At 37.4% G+C, this 17091-nt stretch overlaps 1 protein-coding gene across 4 annotated transcripts; it reads right to left on the bottom strand.

Moving 5' to 3' along the window:
• Positions 1 to 595: 595 nt before the first annotated feature.
• Positions 596 to 16761, bottom strand: LOC104602825 (glycolipid transfer protein 1-like). 4 transcript variants are annotated; one of them, XM_010266662.3, is made up of 7 exons: positions 16617 to 16761; positions 15428 to 15557; positions 3479 to 3534; positions 2442 to 2572; positions 2132 to 2267; positions 1409 to 1540; positions 596 to 957 (listed from the first exon to the last, which is right to left on the bottom strand). In XM_010266662.3, the coding sequence occupies exons 2-7, from the start codon at positions 15543 to 15545 to the stop codon at positions 922 to 924; spliced, it is 609 nt and encodes a 202-aa protein (XP_010264964.1). In that variant the 5' UTR covers positions 15546 to 15557; positions 16617 to 16761; the 3' UTR covers positions 596 to 921. The 4 variants fall into 4 exon arrangements, with proteins under 4 accessions (XP_010264964.1, XP_010264966.1, XP_010264965.1 ...); XM_010266664.3 differs by having other exon boundaries at positions 16480 to 16621; XM_010266663.2 differs by lacking the exon at positions 16617 to 16761 and adding an exon at positions 16400 to 16553.
• Positions 16762 to 17091: the final 330 nt, after the last annotated feature.

Below are 17091 nucleotides of genomic sequence, written 5' to 3'. Positions count from 1 at the left end.
AATTGAATTCGAATATATATTCTACATATCCATAAGATATCAGATGGAATTCAATCTGGTGGGTCTTTTCTGATCTGATTTGGATATTACCCCAAGAAGTTGATCGGATCCGTTTGCGTCATGTTTGTAGTTCCTGGCAATCAGGCAACTCTATGCAATCAAGCCACAACCACTTGATTTGATTTGATTTTTTTTTCCGCTACAATACTTGATTTGAAATTTAACACCGGAAAATCTGGACTTCAAATTATGCAAAAGACAAAATCGAGGTTGAGTTGCCATAACCCAAACAATGCCAAACCGCAGAGAGACTCAAGGCAATGTTTGGTTAAAATTCTGCTCTAAATAATCACTATTTGAAGAATGTGTTTTGAGCCCAAATTTTTTAAGCTAAATTTTTTAGCTTCAAAGAATCAATTCTTAGAACGAGTTTTGAGCCTAGAAAAAATATGAGTTCTAATAGTTCTCATAAATCTAAACTCAAAAGTGATCCTTGAATTAATTCTTTGAAATCATGCCAAAGACAGCTATATTTCCAAGATGAAGATACATTTCCCTATCTATTTAATTCTTTTCCCCCCCTTCATATCCCCTGTGCTTCAATGAGGCTACCATTCATTCAATCTCTGATGTTCAAATTTGATCTCAGAATACAGATTATGTTTGTATTAAAGAGAAGTAAAAGAAAGATAAACTGGTGATTTGAAGTAAAGATTGGTAGGCTCATGTTTGTTGCATCGATATCATAAATTGAAGAGAATTCCATAGTAGCCAAAAAGGGGAAAGAAAATGTTGTACTTTGAATTCTAAATACTAATAACCTATTTGCTCTAAAGTTTACAGGTTATGCTCTAGATTTGAAGAAATAAAGGATTTGAATGGAGATATCTGTGCTTATCAGGACCGGAAGAACTTCTTTCTTCAGGATGCTTTCAGATCATCCAAGCCAACACTAGCCTGCGGTGAAGTTAAAATAACCAAGATGATGAATGTATCATAGCATGAAGAATAAAGATTCTCTCATGGAACATGCAATAAGAATTTCATTTCTCTGATGCTAACCATCTAACAAAATTATATCCTTATAGAGACAGCATTTCCCCCCTTTTTCAATCTCTAAAGTCTAATCCATCTCATTCATTTTATTTTCTTAGATGCACTTAACTCGTTTATCTGGATCCTTGATTCTCACCCCTTTATTCCTTACCTAGACATCTTTTCCTTCTAAGTTATAAAACACTTAAATTTTTCTCTTGTCCCCTTAGAATGACTATTTTTTATTGGATTCAACTAATAAATTTGACTGCCTATGTAAAAACTATTAAATTTGACTACAGCATAGTTAGTCTGGTATATGCAGAATTACTTCATAGAAAATTAATCATCTCCTATGCAATGAAGCACTTACAAGGAACTTGTGGTTCTCTTCAAGAAGTGGAGCAAAGTTTGAGCAGAACTTCTCAATGTCAGAATTGAGATCACCTGTACCCCCTATAACCTCCATGAACTTCTTCCTGTCTGGAGCAAGTTTCATGGCAATCTGAAATTTCAGCACATAATAAGTAAAAGAAACGAAAATATGAAACAACCTTTTGTTTTGCATGTAATAATAATAATAATAATAATAAATAATTTCAAACAGGTATTTTTAGCTGGAATTATTCAGTGTTAGTTTTGATACTGAAGCTCTTATGGAGTCATGGTAGTTTCTAAAACCTAACTAATTACATCTCATGCCAACTTTTTATGATGAGCCCAGGATTTGAATTCAAATGGATTTGAAAAATGTATCTGTAGAGAGCTCTCAGTCTGATTAATCTCCTCTATCCAATCTTTGGATCAGAAGCAACCAAAAGGCTTAATATTTAGAGGACTAGAGTCGAAGGCAAAGTAGTTGCACTATCACCTCAATGAAGAAATAGAGGGAAGAAGGTTTGGAATAAACATAAAGAAAAAGGAAAAATTCAGAAAATAACCAATTTCATGATACTGAAGACCATAGTTAGAATATAGGTTAACATGCTTTGAGAGCCATTGTCAAGGAACATACTAATGGCAGGAAAATATTCAGAATATTTTCATATGTTGCAAAACCATTGAGAAACCATATTAAGAGGCTTGAGAAGTATACAGTGAAACTTGAACTCGCAACCCAGCCATGCCATTTTTTCAGGGTTTGGTTGTAGGACTCAGTACAAGCTCGAGACATAGTCCAATCGGGATGCTCCAACAAATTCCGAAACAGTTCAACCAAGAAATCCATTGCCCTGAGTAAGCCATCCAATCATGCTTTAATTAATACATGAATGGTGATGTATGAATGGTTGCACTTGCATGTGTAATGCTTACATCTATATATACAACCAAACAACTTCATAAGAGAAAAATAATACTGTAGTTAATATTTAGACGCACACACAAGCACAGACAGACAGCTATACCTTGTTAACCAGAGAAGACCATTGGTGCAACTGGATGAAGCTTTTGCAGTTTTAGCCTCAACCTCTGCTCGTACCATGCTGTACAAGAGGTTAAATTCTGAAGGGTTGGAACAATATTTTGATTCCAATCTCTGCAAGAAAAGAATCAATAGAGATTTTCATTTAAGAGTCATAAAAAATTCTATCTTCAGAAATCCGGATTAGAAAATCCCATTCAATTTGAAACTTTTTTTTTGGAGTGAAGACCAAGTGGATCAATCTACAACTCCAAGATTTTAACTACACATTTGAAGTCAAAGACAAGGAGTTGAATTAGTGTTGTTCTGAGAAGATGTTGAGAGGGGTTTTAATCTGTTGGGATATCAAAGCAATATGAAACTTGCTCAATATTGAACAGTCGTTTTCAATTACTCAGTCAAAGGCTTCATAGTTACACTCTACAAACGTTTAACAGCAAGTGTTTTTTTGGTTATAATGAATAATGATGCGAGTAGTAAATACTGATTATACTCTTCCCACCCTTCTTTGTTATTTTGTCTCATGTCATGCCACAATTTACAATCATGATCATCTAAGTGACCAAGCATACATAAATCCTTTTTGGACCTTTTAGTCTATCTAGGCACTCCTTGAAATACTTGGGAAGATGGAATTATCTTACTCCAGCCTCTCCTAACAATGATATGGTTCCACCAGGGCACCAAGCCTTAGTTGAAAAAGTCGCTTGAGTGGTAAATAGGCATTCCCATAATCGGTTAATTCAACTTGGAACGTTAAGTGTATATGTTGCTTTAATACTCCAAATTCAGATCATAAATATGAAGTATAGTTAGAGATATCCAATCAAATGAGCTGAACATTCCTTGAGCCACATACTTAAATGACAACTTAACTAAAATTCAGTAACACGAAAAACGGATAGGAATAAAGGAAAGAATAAGAAGACATCTTGAATATTAGAAAGATAATTTAATCCCAACCTCAATCAAAAGGAGAGCATCAATCATGGAAATGCATCAGAAAAGAGATCAGCTTACCGAAATATTACCACCAATATCAGACTTTACAAGTGCCATAGCAGCTCCAAACTTATCTGGCATTATAAATAATTCAAGAAGTCATTTCATCATTATGCTTCTGAACTTATCGTATTGCGTTTTGGCAGAACAGAGTAGTGCATAGATTTCATTACATATTTACCTTTTGTTCAAAAAAGATTTCATTACATATTTACCTTTTTCTCAAAAAAGATTTCATTACATATTTACATGGTAATGTAATGGCAGTACAAGTAAACTTAAGAAAGTAGCAGAAAGCTTATGCCAAATAAATTCCTAAGAAAATAAAGAAAAAAAATTCAAGAAATTTCATACAAATTTCAAGGAAGGAACAAATTTCACTTGTCTTGGCATGGAAACAACAAATCCATCAGAACTTGTTAGAAGATGTAAAACAAGAGTAAACAGAGGAAGAAGAAGAATTTGTTATATTATTATCAATCTCGTATGTATATTACAAGTTACAAATTCTATGTTAGGAAAGAAGACTAATCAAATTCCTACAAATCAGTCCTACAATCAAGGTAAACCATATCTCCCTAGTATTTACTTCCTATTTTAATTATACAGTCTGTAACATCATATCTCCCTAGTATTTACTTCCTATTTTAATTATACAGTCTGTAACACCTCCCTAGTATTTACTTCCTATTTTAATTATACAGTCCGTAACATCATATCTCCCTAGTATTTACTTCCTATTTTAATTATACAGTCTGTAACACTCCCCCTCAAGCTGGAGCATAGATATTAATCATGCCCAGCTTGTTGCAAAGATAATCAACCCTAACCCCATTAAGAGCCTTCGTGAAGATATCTCCCAGTTGTTCTCCTGTTTTCACATAACCTGTGGAAATCAAACCTTGCTGAATCTTTTCACGAACGAAATGGCAATCAATCTCGATATGCTTAGTTCGTTCATGAAAACAGGATTAGATGCAATGTGAAGAGCAGCTTGGTTATCACACCACAACTTGGCTGGTACTGAAGTTTTAAGACCTACTTCAGTCAGAAGCTGATATATCCACATTATTTCACACACAGACTTGGCCATAGCTCTATCTAATTCTGCACTCGAACGTAAGACAACATTCTGCTTCTTGCTTTTCCATGAAACTAGATTCCCTCCAACAAATACACAATAGCCTGAAGTAGACCTTCGATCTTCCTTGGATCCTGCCCAGTCAGCATCTGAAAAACATTCAATTCTAGTATGAACATGATTGCCATACAAAATTCCTCGCCCAGGTGCTCCTTTTAAGTAGCACAAAATTTGTTCTACAACTATCCAGTGATTAACTGTTGGAGAGGACATGTACTGACTCACCACACTAACTGAATACGCAATATCTGGACGAGTTACAGTAAGATAATTCAACTTTCCAACCAATCTTCTATATCTCTCAGGATCTTCAAATAATTCACCATCTTTTGTGAGCTGCAAGTTAGGAACCATTGGAGTGCTACATGGCTTAGCTCCCAACTTTCCCGTTTCAGACAATAAGTCAAGTACATATTTCCTTTGAGATAAGAATATTCCCTTCTTGCTTCTTGTTACCTCAACACCCAAGAAGTATTTCAACATTCCAAAATCTTTGGTATAAAACTGAGTGTGGAGAAAGGATTTAAGGGATGAAATCCCTGTAGTATCACTCCCTGTAATGACAATATCATCCACATACACAACTAACAAAATGATGCCGGTAGCAGAGTGCTTGAAGAAAACATAATGATCAGACTTACTTTTCTTCATACCAAAATTCTCGACTGCCTGACTAAACTTTCCAAACTAGGCGCGAGGACTCTGCTTCAACCCGTACAGAGACTTGTGAAGATAGCAAACTTTCCCATACTCCCCCTGAGCAACAAAGCCAGGCGGTTGCTCCATATAAACTTCCTCTTGAAGATCCCCATGAAGAAAAGCATTCTTGATGTCTAACTGATGAAGGGGCCAATTATAAGTAGCTGCCATAGAAATAAACAACCTGACATAAGTTTAGCAACAGGAGAAAAGGTATCAGAATAATCCACTCCATAAGTCTGAGCATATCCTTTAGCAACAAGACAGGATTTCAATCGGGCAATGGACCCATCAGGATTGACTTTAACTGTAAACACCCATTTACACCCAATAGCCTTCTTATTTGCAGGTAAATTTACCAAGGTCCAAGTACCATTGTCCTCTAAAGCATTCATCTCCTCAATCATAGCATTACGCCATCCAGGGTGAGAAAGGGCTTCTTTAACAGTCTTAGGAACAGAGATAGAATCAAGAGATGCAATAAAAGAACAAGAAGAGGACGACAAATGATTATAAGACACAAATGAAGATATTGGATAAGTACACTTATGCTTACCTTTACGAAGAGCAATAGGAAGATCATCATTAGAGACTGGTTTTGATGACGAAGGAACAAGACCAGTTGAGACTGGATCTGCCGACGAAGGAGCTGGTGCAGGACATGGATCCGGAGGGGTTGGTCGCCGAGAATAAACCTGTACTGTAGGTGGCTTAGGCCTGGCAGGAGCAGATTCAATAGGATGTGAAACAGATGATGTGACAGTATAGATCAACAAATCATCATCGTCCCCCTGACTTAAATGAGGAGTAAATGGAAAGAAAGGTGTATCTTCTAGGAAATTAACATCACCTGACACAAGATATCTATGAAGAGTAGGACAATAACATCTATACCCTTTTTGAACACGAGAATACCCAAGAAAAAAACACTTCAAAGATTTTGGATCTAGTTTAGTAACCTGAGGACGAACATCCTGAACAAAGCATGTACACCCAAATACCCTAGGCTCAATAGGAAACAGTGTTTTATTTGGAAATAGAACATGATAAGGAGTCTTACCCTGAAGGACAGATGAAGACATACGGTTAATCAAAAAACATGCTGTGGAAACTACATCAGCCCAGAAAGGTTTAGGAACCTTTATTTGAAATAACAAAGCTCTTGCAGTTTCAAGAAAGTGTCTATTTTTCCGTTCAGCAACCCCATTTTGAGATGGTGTATCTACACAAGAAGTTTGATGAAGAATGCCATGCTGAAGCATGTACGTTTGAAATGATTCTGACAAGTACTCCTTAGCATTATCACTTCTCAATATTTGTACAGAAGCATTAAATTGAGTTTTAACTATAGCACAGAAAGCAGAAAAATGAGAAAACACCTTAGAACGATTTTTCATTAAATATAACCATGTCATACGAGAGTAATCATCAACAAAAGTAACAAAATACTTAAACCCAGTTTTAGATTCAACTGGACACGGACCCCAAACATCTGAATTGACTAATTCAAAAGAAGCACTAGCTCGTTTATACGAGAGTAATCATCAACAAAAGTAACAAAATACTTAAAACCCAGTTTTAGACTCAACTGGACACGGACCCCAAACATCTGAATGGACTAATTCAAAAGAAGCACTAGCTCGTTTATTGACTCTAGGACTCGAACTAAGACGATGGTGTTTAGCAAACTGACAAGACTCACAATTTAATGATGACAAACTTTGAAATTGAGGACAAATTTGCTTTAACACATGGAGAGAGGGGTGGCCCAACCGACAATGTGCTTCAAAAGGGGTTACAACTCCAGAACAGGCTATGGATCTTGGAACTTGTGTATCAAGGATGTAGAGACCTCCAGACTCATGTCCCTTACCAATAATCTTCTTCGTCGTAAGATCCTGAGTTTGCTAACAGAAATTAAATTAAATGATACTGAGGTAAACTAAAAACAGATGACAAAGGAAGTGATGGTGGTGGACTAATTGTGCCAGACCCAATAATACAAGATGTTGACCCATTTGCTAAAGTAACAGGAGAGGTAGATTTATGTGACTGAAAGGTAAAAAACAGACTTGAATTACCTATCATATGATCTGTAACTCCAGAATCAATGACCCATTTTGAAGAGGAGGAAACAAGACATGTATTGGGTTTACCTGACTCGACGATGGTAGTAACAGGAGTAGATTGAGGTTTCAATGATTCTTGGTACTGAGCAAATTTGGCATATTCATCTGCAGATATCATAACAGACTTCTCAGAAGTACCCGTGGTGGATGCAATATGGGCTGACTGAGTTTTCTTATTCTGCAACTTCCTGCAATCCCGCTTCATATGTCCTGGCTTATGACAGTAATGACACACTATCTCTCTCGACTCCTGTCCACGAGTATTAGTATTCCTGTCATAGTTACTTGACCTGTCATAATTGCTAGATCCTCTACCACTACCACTCCTGTATTGTTATCTCCCTAATTCAGATGTATTATTGCGGCTGACAAGGGCACTACTAGGCTGAACAGGTGGAGAACTTTCTGTACGAAGGACCCTACTGAAAGTATCTTGTAGAGAAGAGATCTTTGAACTGGAAAGAATCTGAGATTTAGCAGTCTCAAATTCAGAAGGTAGGCCAACTAAAAAACTCATAACAACCATCTTTTCTCGTTGAGCTTGTTGAACAGTCACATCAGTACTAAACGGAAGCAACATATTAAGTTCTTCATATGTTTTCTTGAAATCCATGAAATAGCTTGTAAGAGATCTATCGCCTTTGTCCGCCCTGTAAAAGGCTTTGCACACATCATAAACGCGGGAAATATTCCCCTTTCCGGAGTACAATAACTCTAGATAGTTCATTAATTCCTTAACAAATCCACAGTGAGTGATTAAACCAACCACCTCACTTTCAATGGAGTTGCGTATCTGCAAGAACAAACGAGCATCCTCCCTCAACCAAGACTTTCTCGAGTCATCATTAGGAGGGTCATCAGTCAAATGGTTATCCATAGCAATACTCAGAAAATATAGTTGAACAGTTTTACTCCAATCCAGATAATTAGAGCCATTAAGCTTATGCTCAGTTATTTTTGACATCACTGGAACAACATCCGACATAACTATTGATTTCTTGTCTGCCATAATCTCAAAATTCAAATAAACAGAATATTTTGAACACCGAAAATCAACGGAGCACACCTGTTGAAAACACCGGAATGGATATGCACATAACAAAGCACAAATATGTGCTATACAGGACGAGGCGAGCCAAAAGACAACGACCGAAAAATTTTCCGGCGACAGACGTGCCTCCACGTGCTGGCGCGTGTGACTGTGGCAAAATCTTCAGGCGGTGTGTGAGACACACGCACAGGGCTGCTGACTGCCGGACTTTGCAGAGACTAGATGCTCTGACTGCTCCAAGGAGGTGACCCGAAACACCCAAAAATTTTCCTCTACCTACTGTTTACTTAAAAAAAAACGAAAGGGCAGGCAGAGACTAGATGCTCTGATACCATGTAAAACAAGAGTAAACAGAGGAAGAAAAAGAATTTGTTATAATATTCATCAATCTCGTATGTATATATACAAGTTACAAATTCTATGTAAGGAAAGAATATGTTAGGAAAGAAGACTAATCAAATTCCTACAAATCAGTCCTACAATCAAGATAAATCATATCTCCCTAGTATTTACTTCCTATTTTAATTATACAGTCTGTAACATCATATCTCCCTAGTATTTACTTCCTATTTTAATTATACAGTCTGTAACAGAAGAAAAAGGCATTCTGTAATCATCATCGCATTATCCCAGCCAAATAGTAATACTCAACAAAATTGAACTTAAAATTAAGCAAAAAAAAAAAAGGGTTGCTAGAGTTGTATTCTCGTTATACTAATATTTGCATAGTAGTGGTACACTACTTGTGGTTCTGAAACCTTCTTTTACCTATTATTCATGTCATCATAGGTTGAATCACAAGCCTTAGAACCAATGAAGATAATCTCATTACCAGCATCTCAGTAGTACATTATGTTGCATTCATACAACAAACCCAGCTACCCTCAAAGACAGACTGAGAGTACTGAAGGGTGTGTTCCAAGTCCTAACTCTCATAATCAAACCACATTATTTGTTCTGCCTTACTTCTTTTTTAATAAAAGGGGCAAGCTTATGATGGTATGTCAATTGCACCATATGATCCCCAAAAAAATGAACTACACCATCTGATCTTCATCTCTGAAAATATCCAAGGGTTTGTCCAATTCTGCATCATTCTGCATTAACTGATAGTTGTTGGGTGATGTCTATTTATTCTTTTGGCAATAATGTTGTAAACTTGTAGGTTTGCTTTTGTTTTTTTCTGCCACGCTGTCATACCACCTATGTGCTTTACGGTATACGTTATTATGAGCTAACCTTCAAGATCCAGAGGATTCACACCTTTCCAAGTCTCATCAAGTGAATCCTTCAAGAAAATTGAATGACAAAAGAATCGCCTAAGCACTTGATAAGATCTTCCATGCAGCAATTTTGACACTTAAGACAATCTATGATATGGCCATCTCATGAGTTTTAGTGCTAAAAATATGATGAAACAGCCCTTGTTTTTCTGTGAATGAAAACACATAAAGATAAACTGTGCACTCATGAACAAGATGACAAATGTAAAATGTTTCAAGTCTCATCCCTTCTCACACATGCTGCAAGCAGATGAGACATGGTATTATAGAGATAGCGAGAAGAACTAGCCACAGGGCTATTTTTGTACTTTTACTTTTCTTTTGTTGTACATCTATTTTATTTGTACTTTTTCCTTTGTACACTAAGGGCAGACTTGTCCTTTTACTTCTTTAATATAGATATTTCTTTTAGGGTGTCGACAGTCACTAAGTAACACCTACCAATCTGCTGTGTTCTCTTCTCTTTGTCTTTTCAATCTGTCTCTAACATGGTTTCAGAGCAGGTCACAATCTGATCTGTGCATATAACCTCTTCTCAACCCTTTCTTTTTCTGCTATCTTGAGGACTCCCTAACAGTATTTGGGAGGCTCTCGAGTGCCCTTGAGTCCCTCCTCTAGGGCAGCTTTTGATCAGAACTTTACAAATCATTTTTTTCTGGACTGTTGCGCCATCAGATTTCTTTTTCCCTTTGGATCTTCTTGTAGAGACATCGGATCAGGCTGAAACTTTAGATCTGGTGTTGCCCAGAGCAGATCTACTGATTCCCATTGGTTTGGATTGAATCAGATTTGATTTAGAAGGGTTTTGAGCCACTTCTGAGTTCGTCAAGCCCTTATAGTTTCCTTTTCTGGACATCGAATGAAAGATACCTCTTTCTTTCTTTTGATTTGAACCTTCTTTTTGCTTGGAAGTGTGTTTTGCTATCTCCTGTGATTCAATGGCATCAAAAAGGCACTATGGAATTTTAATTTCATGTCGAGGCAAAAGGTCTTTGGGGATATCTGGATGGATCAGTAGCTAAACCTGATGATTCAGATATTAAGGGTCTTAATCAGTGGAAGATTGATAATGTAAAAATTGCATCATGGATCCTAGGATCAATTGAAACCAACATTGCAATACCTATGAGAGGATATAGGACTGCTTATGAGATGTATGAGTATCTTGAGAAGGTATATCAGCAATTGAACACCTCTAGATAGTACCAAATAGAAGTTGACATCTTTTCGTACTATCAGGGAGAAAGGAAAGTACAAGAGTACTATGCAGGGTTTATTAACCTTTGGACAGAGTATGAGTTAGTGCACATGGGAAAATATCCTTCAGATTGTTGTGTGAAGTATATGAAGGAGCACTTTGATAGAAGGAAAATTATGCATTTCCTAATGCATCTCAAACTTGAATTTGAAATTGTGAGATCTAACATCCTTAGCCGACAAACTCTCCCTGATCTAGATACTATTCTTGGGGAAATCTTGAGGGCTGAAACCAGATTTGCTACGACCACTCTTGATGGAAGGAAAGATTCCAACATTGATGTTGTTTTCCTAGCAACGAAAGGGGAATAAGGACTTTTCAAAAATACAGTGCTATGAATGTAAGGAGTTTGGGCATGTTGTCTCCCATTGCAAGAAGAAGAATACATGTACTTATTGTAAATAGTTCGGCCATATCATTAGAGAATAACCTACTCGGCCCCAGAAAGGTGGTGGGTCAAATCAAAAGAAAGGGAACTACAAGGCCTATCAGACTACTATAGAGGGATCAGATGCCTCCTCCTCCATTACTTCAGTGGCTGGCCAAAATGGCACTTCCGGTGGTACGTCTAAAGAACGGATTCGACAACTCATGTCCTCAGTCATCTCTTCAGCCTTCTCTACTATTGGTTTATCTGGTAAGTCCCCGACCTATTGCCCTTCACCAAATCACCTCTAGTTTATTGACTCTAGAGCCTCTAACCATATGATAGGGGGCCACTTTCGGTCAGTATCCCAAACCCCATCTTCCCAATAAACACATTGTTATTGCAAATGGTGAAAAACTAGATATACTTGGTTGTGATGTCCCATGCTTATCTACTTCTAAGTCCTCTCCTTTTTGTTTACCCAAAACATTATTTGCACCCAAGCTTACCACCAATTTGATTTCTGTTGACCAACTTGTAGAGGAAGGTAACATTGTTTGATTTTCTTCTGATGGTTGTTTGATATAGGACAGGAAAACTAGGGAGGTGAAGGGGAAGGGGCATAGGTTGGGACGACTATTTGCTCTAGAGTTTGAGAAGAACAAAGTTAATCTCACTCCTACTTCGTATTTGCTTTCTACTACTTATGGTTTTGAGTCCTTTAACTGTAATAATGATTGATATTTGTGGCATAAACGCCTTGGCCATCCTTTTTCTACGAAACTTGATCAGTTGTTTGTTTTTGGTAATTTACCTGTTTCTGCTACTTCGTTTAAGAATGTTAATAAAGATTGCGTAACTTGTGGTTTATGTAAGAGTTACATTTTACTCTTTCCTTCTGAAGTTTATTCTATATTTAAACAATTTCATACCTATGTTGCTACCCAATTTGATGCCAAAATATGTATGCTTTGATCAGATTCAGGGGGAGAGTACTTTGATGGGGATTTTCAAACTTATTTGAAACATGGAATTCAATCCCAAAAATCCTATCCAGGTACCCCACAACAAAATGGGGTAGCAAAAAGAAAGAATGGGCATTTATTAAGTGTAGTCAGAACCCTATTACAAGATTCTCATGTACCCTCTTGGTTTTGGGTGGAGGCGGCCAGTACTGTTGTGTATCTCATAAATCGTCTTCCTTCATCCGTCTTAAATAATTTCTCTCCTTTTCAATCTCTCTTTCACAAACCTCCAGATCTATCTATGCTCAGGGTTTTTTGTTGTGCTTGTTTTGTTCATCTCCCACCTCATGAATGCACAAAGCCCACTGCACAAGCAATTTTGTGTGCCTTCATGGGGTACAACCCTGAACATAAGGGATTCCTTTGCTATGATCCTTTCGCACGTCGTCTTCAAATTTCTCGTAATGTAATCTTCCTTGAGAATGTATCCTTCTTTGAGCATATTGTGAAATTTCCAGCTCCTTCTATTTCTTTGTTGCATAGTTTTGATTCTACAGGTACTTCAAGCATACCAACATCACCTCTATAGAAACTTCGGACTTGCTTCAAGAAGCAATGGTCTACATCAGTCTCAATGCCCCTTTCCTCTCTACCACCAACTGCTAATCTAGTCACTCCATATACCCCAGTAAGTGTTCCCGACCCTCCTCTTAAACCGATTGCACTCACCTTACGTCGTTCTTCTAGAATCTCCCGTCCTCCTAACCGCTATGGTTTTTCACCGGACCATAGTTCCTTTGTTGTTGTTTTATCTACCACAAATACTCCCATATCTTACCAACAGGCTATAGCAATACCACACTGGAAAGATGCTATGGACTCTGAGATCCAAGCTCTTCTTGAGAATGACACATGAGATTTGATTAAAGCTCCACCTGAGGCATAAGTCAATGGGTTTACTCTATGAAACTGAAATCTGATGAAAGCCTAGACAGATACAAGGCTAGGCTGGTTGCACAAAGGTATAAACAAGAATATGGGATAGATTATGAGGAGACCTTGCCTCCCATAGCAAAAATGACCATTGTACGACTTCTGATGGCTATATCTGCAACCAAACAGTGGACAATTCATCAGATGGATGTGAAGAATGTTTTTCTCCATGGGGAGTTGAAGGAGATAGTGTATATGAAGCCCCCTCCTGGATATTGCTTGGATCCACAACTTGTTTGCCGCCTGAAGAAATCCCTCTATGGCTTAAAACAAGCTCCTAGAGCATGGTTTGAGAAGTTCGGATCTGTTATCACTAATGTTGGTTTTATACAGAGTTCCTCATATCACTCTCTATTCACCTTACGGCGAAAGTAGGGAGTGACAATCTTACTCCTTTATGCCGATGATATACTCATTACAGAGGATGATGTAAAGGGAATTGCTGACTTGCAACGGTTGCTTGGTGAGTCATTTAAGATGAAAGACTTGGGTCCTCTAACTTATTTCTTGGGGCTTGAAGTAAGCCAAAATTCTCGGGGTTGCTTTGTTAATCAACAAAAATATGTTGTTAATCTTGTCAAATCGGCCAATCTCAGTGATTCCAAAATTGTGGATACCCCATTGGAACTAAATTTGAAGCTCGGTAAGGATGATGGTTCCTCTTGAAGACCCTACTCTTTATCATCAACTAGTGGGTAGTCTAATCTATCTCACCATAACTCGACCAAATATATCATATGCAGTCCAACTGGTGAGCCAGTTTGTGTCTTCCCCAAGACAACCACACTTATCTGCAGTTCATCGGATTATTAGATATGTGAGGGGAACTTTATCACATGGGAAATTCTTCTCTTCTTCATCCCCCATTAGCCTTATTGCATATCCAAATGCTAATTGGGTGGGATGCCCTAATACCCAACAGTCCACTACTGGCTGGTGTGTATTCTTAGGCAACTCTCAAGTGTAAGAAACGGCCTACTATATCAAAATCTTCTACTAATTTGAATACAGAATAATGTCCTCAATGTGCAATGAAATTATATGGCTCCGAGCTCTCCTCCTTGACATTCTTAATGAGCCATCACCGTCAGTTCCTCTCTTTGAAAACAATCTTAGTGCAATAAAAATTACCTCCAACCCCGTCTTCCATGAGCGCCAAACACATAGAAGTTGATTGCCACATCATCTGTGATCTTCTACTTGAGGGCATCATTTCTCTTCCTCATGTCTCCTCTAGCCTCCAACTAGCGGACTTGTTGGCAAAAGCAATGACTTGAGCCCGACACTTATTTCTCATGGACAAACTGATGCTCACTCCTAGGCATCAGTTTGAAGGGGAGTGTAGAGATAGTGAGAAGAACTAGTTGCAGGGCTATTTTTGTACTTTTACTTTTCTTTTGTTGTACATCTATATTATTTGTACTTTTTCCTTTGTACACTAAGGGCAGACTTGTCCTTTTACTTCTTTAATATAGATATTTCTTTTAGGGTGTCAACAGTCACTAAGCGACACACCTACCGATCTGTTGTGTTCTCCTCTCTGTCTTTTTGATCTGTCTCTGACAGGCATAATAGTATTGAAGAGAACTAAGGGAACAATGTTTAGACATCCAATTTTGTATGAGTTAGGGGCATATAAAAAGGGCATGGGTTTGAGTAGTAATAAAGATTTAAGGACTCATAATTTAACAATGGATATGATATTGAAAAGGACTGGAATGGCATAACAGAATTCATGTAGCTGACCCCACATAGTTGGAACAGCCACACAGGCTTAGATGATGATGATGATGATATCTGCCATAGTTCACTTAGAATTTATTAAATGTAGCATATACACATAAAATGGAAAGCTTTTTTCCAGTACCAATTGTAGATACTATACAACCAAAGGGCACTGAAACATATTCAAACCATAATTCCAAGGTTATGTGCAAGAATAAGCAAATATGTGTGACCTTAACTAAACAAAACATGACCAACTTCATTAGAGAAGCATCATATTTTTTGCTCTCTAAGCATCAGGAGAAAATTTGATTCAGCCAACTGAAACCCAAAAGGATAAAAGCATAAAATTATACCTATAACAGGCAATATCAGCTTGCACACATCCAAGAAAGGTTTGGTTAACATTTCCCCTTCTTCAGACTTGACATGCTTCATTCCTTCCAGAGAGGGTGTGAATACAGTCCCCTCCATTCTTACAATTTACTGCATTGACCACAAGAGTTGCAAATCAATTTTGGTACTCCAATAAAAGTTTCTGAGGGAGGTGTAAGAAAAGCAATTACATTTTTTTGTGTATGATTTTCCTGTTTTGTTTAGTGCACAATCTTTCTTTAACATTTTTTTTTTGTGGTGGTGGTGGGGGGAAATTAAAGAAGCAGCCAAGTTGGTAATACCACGTGATCTCACAAACACTAACAATCTAAAAACAAAAGACCAAAGTAGATGGTTGAAACAAAAACATCATACAATATTCAAGAAATCAGCAAAACATGTCAAAAGTTAATATGCTGGATTGAATTTGCAACCAGGGGGGACCAACCGTATGGGGAATTTGGCCATTCCTCAGTTTCAAATGGTTTTCATACAGAAGCTCCTTCTATAAACAGATATGCAGTGGGAAAGGGGACGAGGACAAATGGAAGAGAAGAATATATAAGCAATCAAAAGGATCACGAGACTACACTAATCGATCAGATCTAGATGTCTCTTCCCACTTTAAGTATCACTGAAAATAGAGGCTCTGCTTCAACAGAATATTGGTTTAGAAATTAAAAAAAAAAAAAAAAGAGAGGGAGAGACGAGAATAAATCTTCAAAAACTTCATCAGATCTAGCCTGTGTAATCATTGGCACAGCTTCACTACAGAAATAAGAGGCGGCAGACCATAAATGTTTCAGAGAGTTAGCAAAATCAAACAAAACAGAAGCTCTGGAACGCCTAAAAGATCATATTTATTAAGGTAAATGCCTCATATTATCTCCAATTCAGCAATATAAACAATATCCACATAATAAAATAATCGAAGAAAGGGGAAAATACACTACATGTGAAAGCTTGAATACTGGAAAGAACTTATCTCAGCGTTATATAGTAAGAAAAATAACAAAAAGACGAATTTTCGCACTTGAACAAAACGATCGCAGTATTTCACTAATCTAAAAGACTATGCGCGAAGGAACAAAAAATCATAGATCGAGCCGTCCGATGACTCCGATCTGAAATAGAAATAGCACAAATAGAAGAATGAAGATGGCCAATTACTGTAATCGAAAGACGTCTGCTTGATTCGATTCTTATCAGTCAACAGAGAGGAATGCGGAATCGTTTATGGTTGAGAAACGGTGGACCTTGAGTCGAAATGCCTGTGGAATTCGATTCAATTATAATTTATAAAAGTTGAAAAGAAAGGGGGTTATATCAGATAAGAGCAACTTTTTGCCCTGAATATTAATAAAAAGTAATATTTTTATAAAATAATTAAAACAGGATAACTTTTTTAGAAAAATATCAAAAAAGGCAGTAATACTGTTCATCGTCTTCCTCTGCTACTCTCTGAAGAGGAAGACGATGGAATGATATTTTTATCAAGGGCAAAAAATTGTCCTTATCTGCTAGAAACCCATTACATTATCCATGAGACCATGACTATGAGTGAATAAGTGATGGATGGAACGACTCTATCCGCCTCTGCAAGAGGAGAGCAAGACCGGATGGATGGATGCCCTTTTAGTTGCAG

The sequence above is a fragment of the Nelumbo nucifera genome, chromosome 1 (assembly GCF_055504915.1).
Source record: "Nelumbo nucifera cultivar China Antique chromosome 1, China Antique-T2T, whole genome shotgun sequence".
Taxonomy (NCBI): Eukaryota; Viridiplantae; Streptophyta; class Magnoliopsida; order Proteales; family Nelumbonaceae; genus Nelumbo; species Nelumbo nucifera.
Note: the sequence above shows the minus strand (reverse complement) of the source record. Positions and strands in the feature narration are given on the sequence as shown.

Excerpts from the sequence above, each read along its gene's own strand:
- LOC104602825 (XM_010266662.3), bottom strand. The coding sequence starts at position 15,545 with ATGGAGGGGACTGTATTCACACCCTCTCTGGAAGGAATGAAGCATGTC. Across the intron at positions 3,535-15,427 it reads GCTGATATTGCCTGTTATAG|ATAAGTTTGGAGCTGCTATG; the intron begins GTATAATTTTAT and ends TTATAATGCCAG. Across the intron at positions 2,268-2,441 it reads GGTCTTCTCTGGTTAACAAG|GGCAATGGATTTCTTGGTTG; the intron begins GTATAGCTGTCT and ends TGGCTTACTCAG.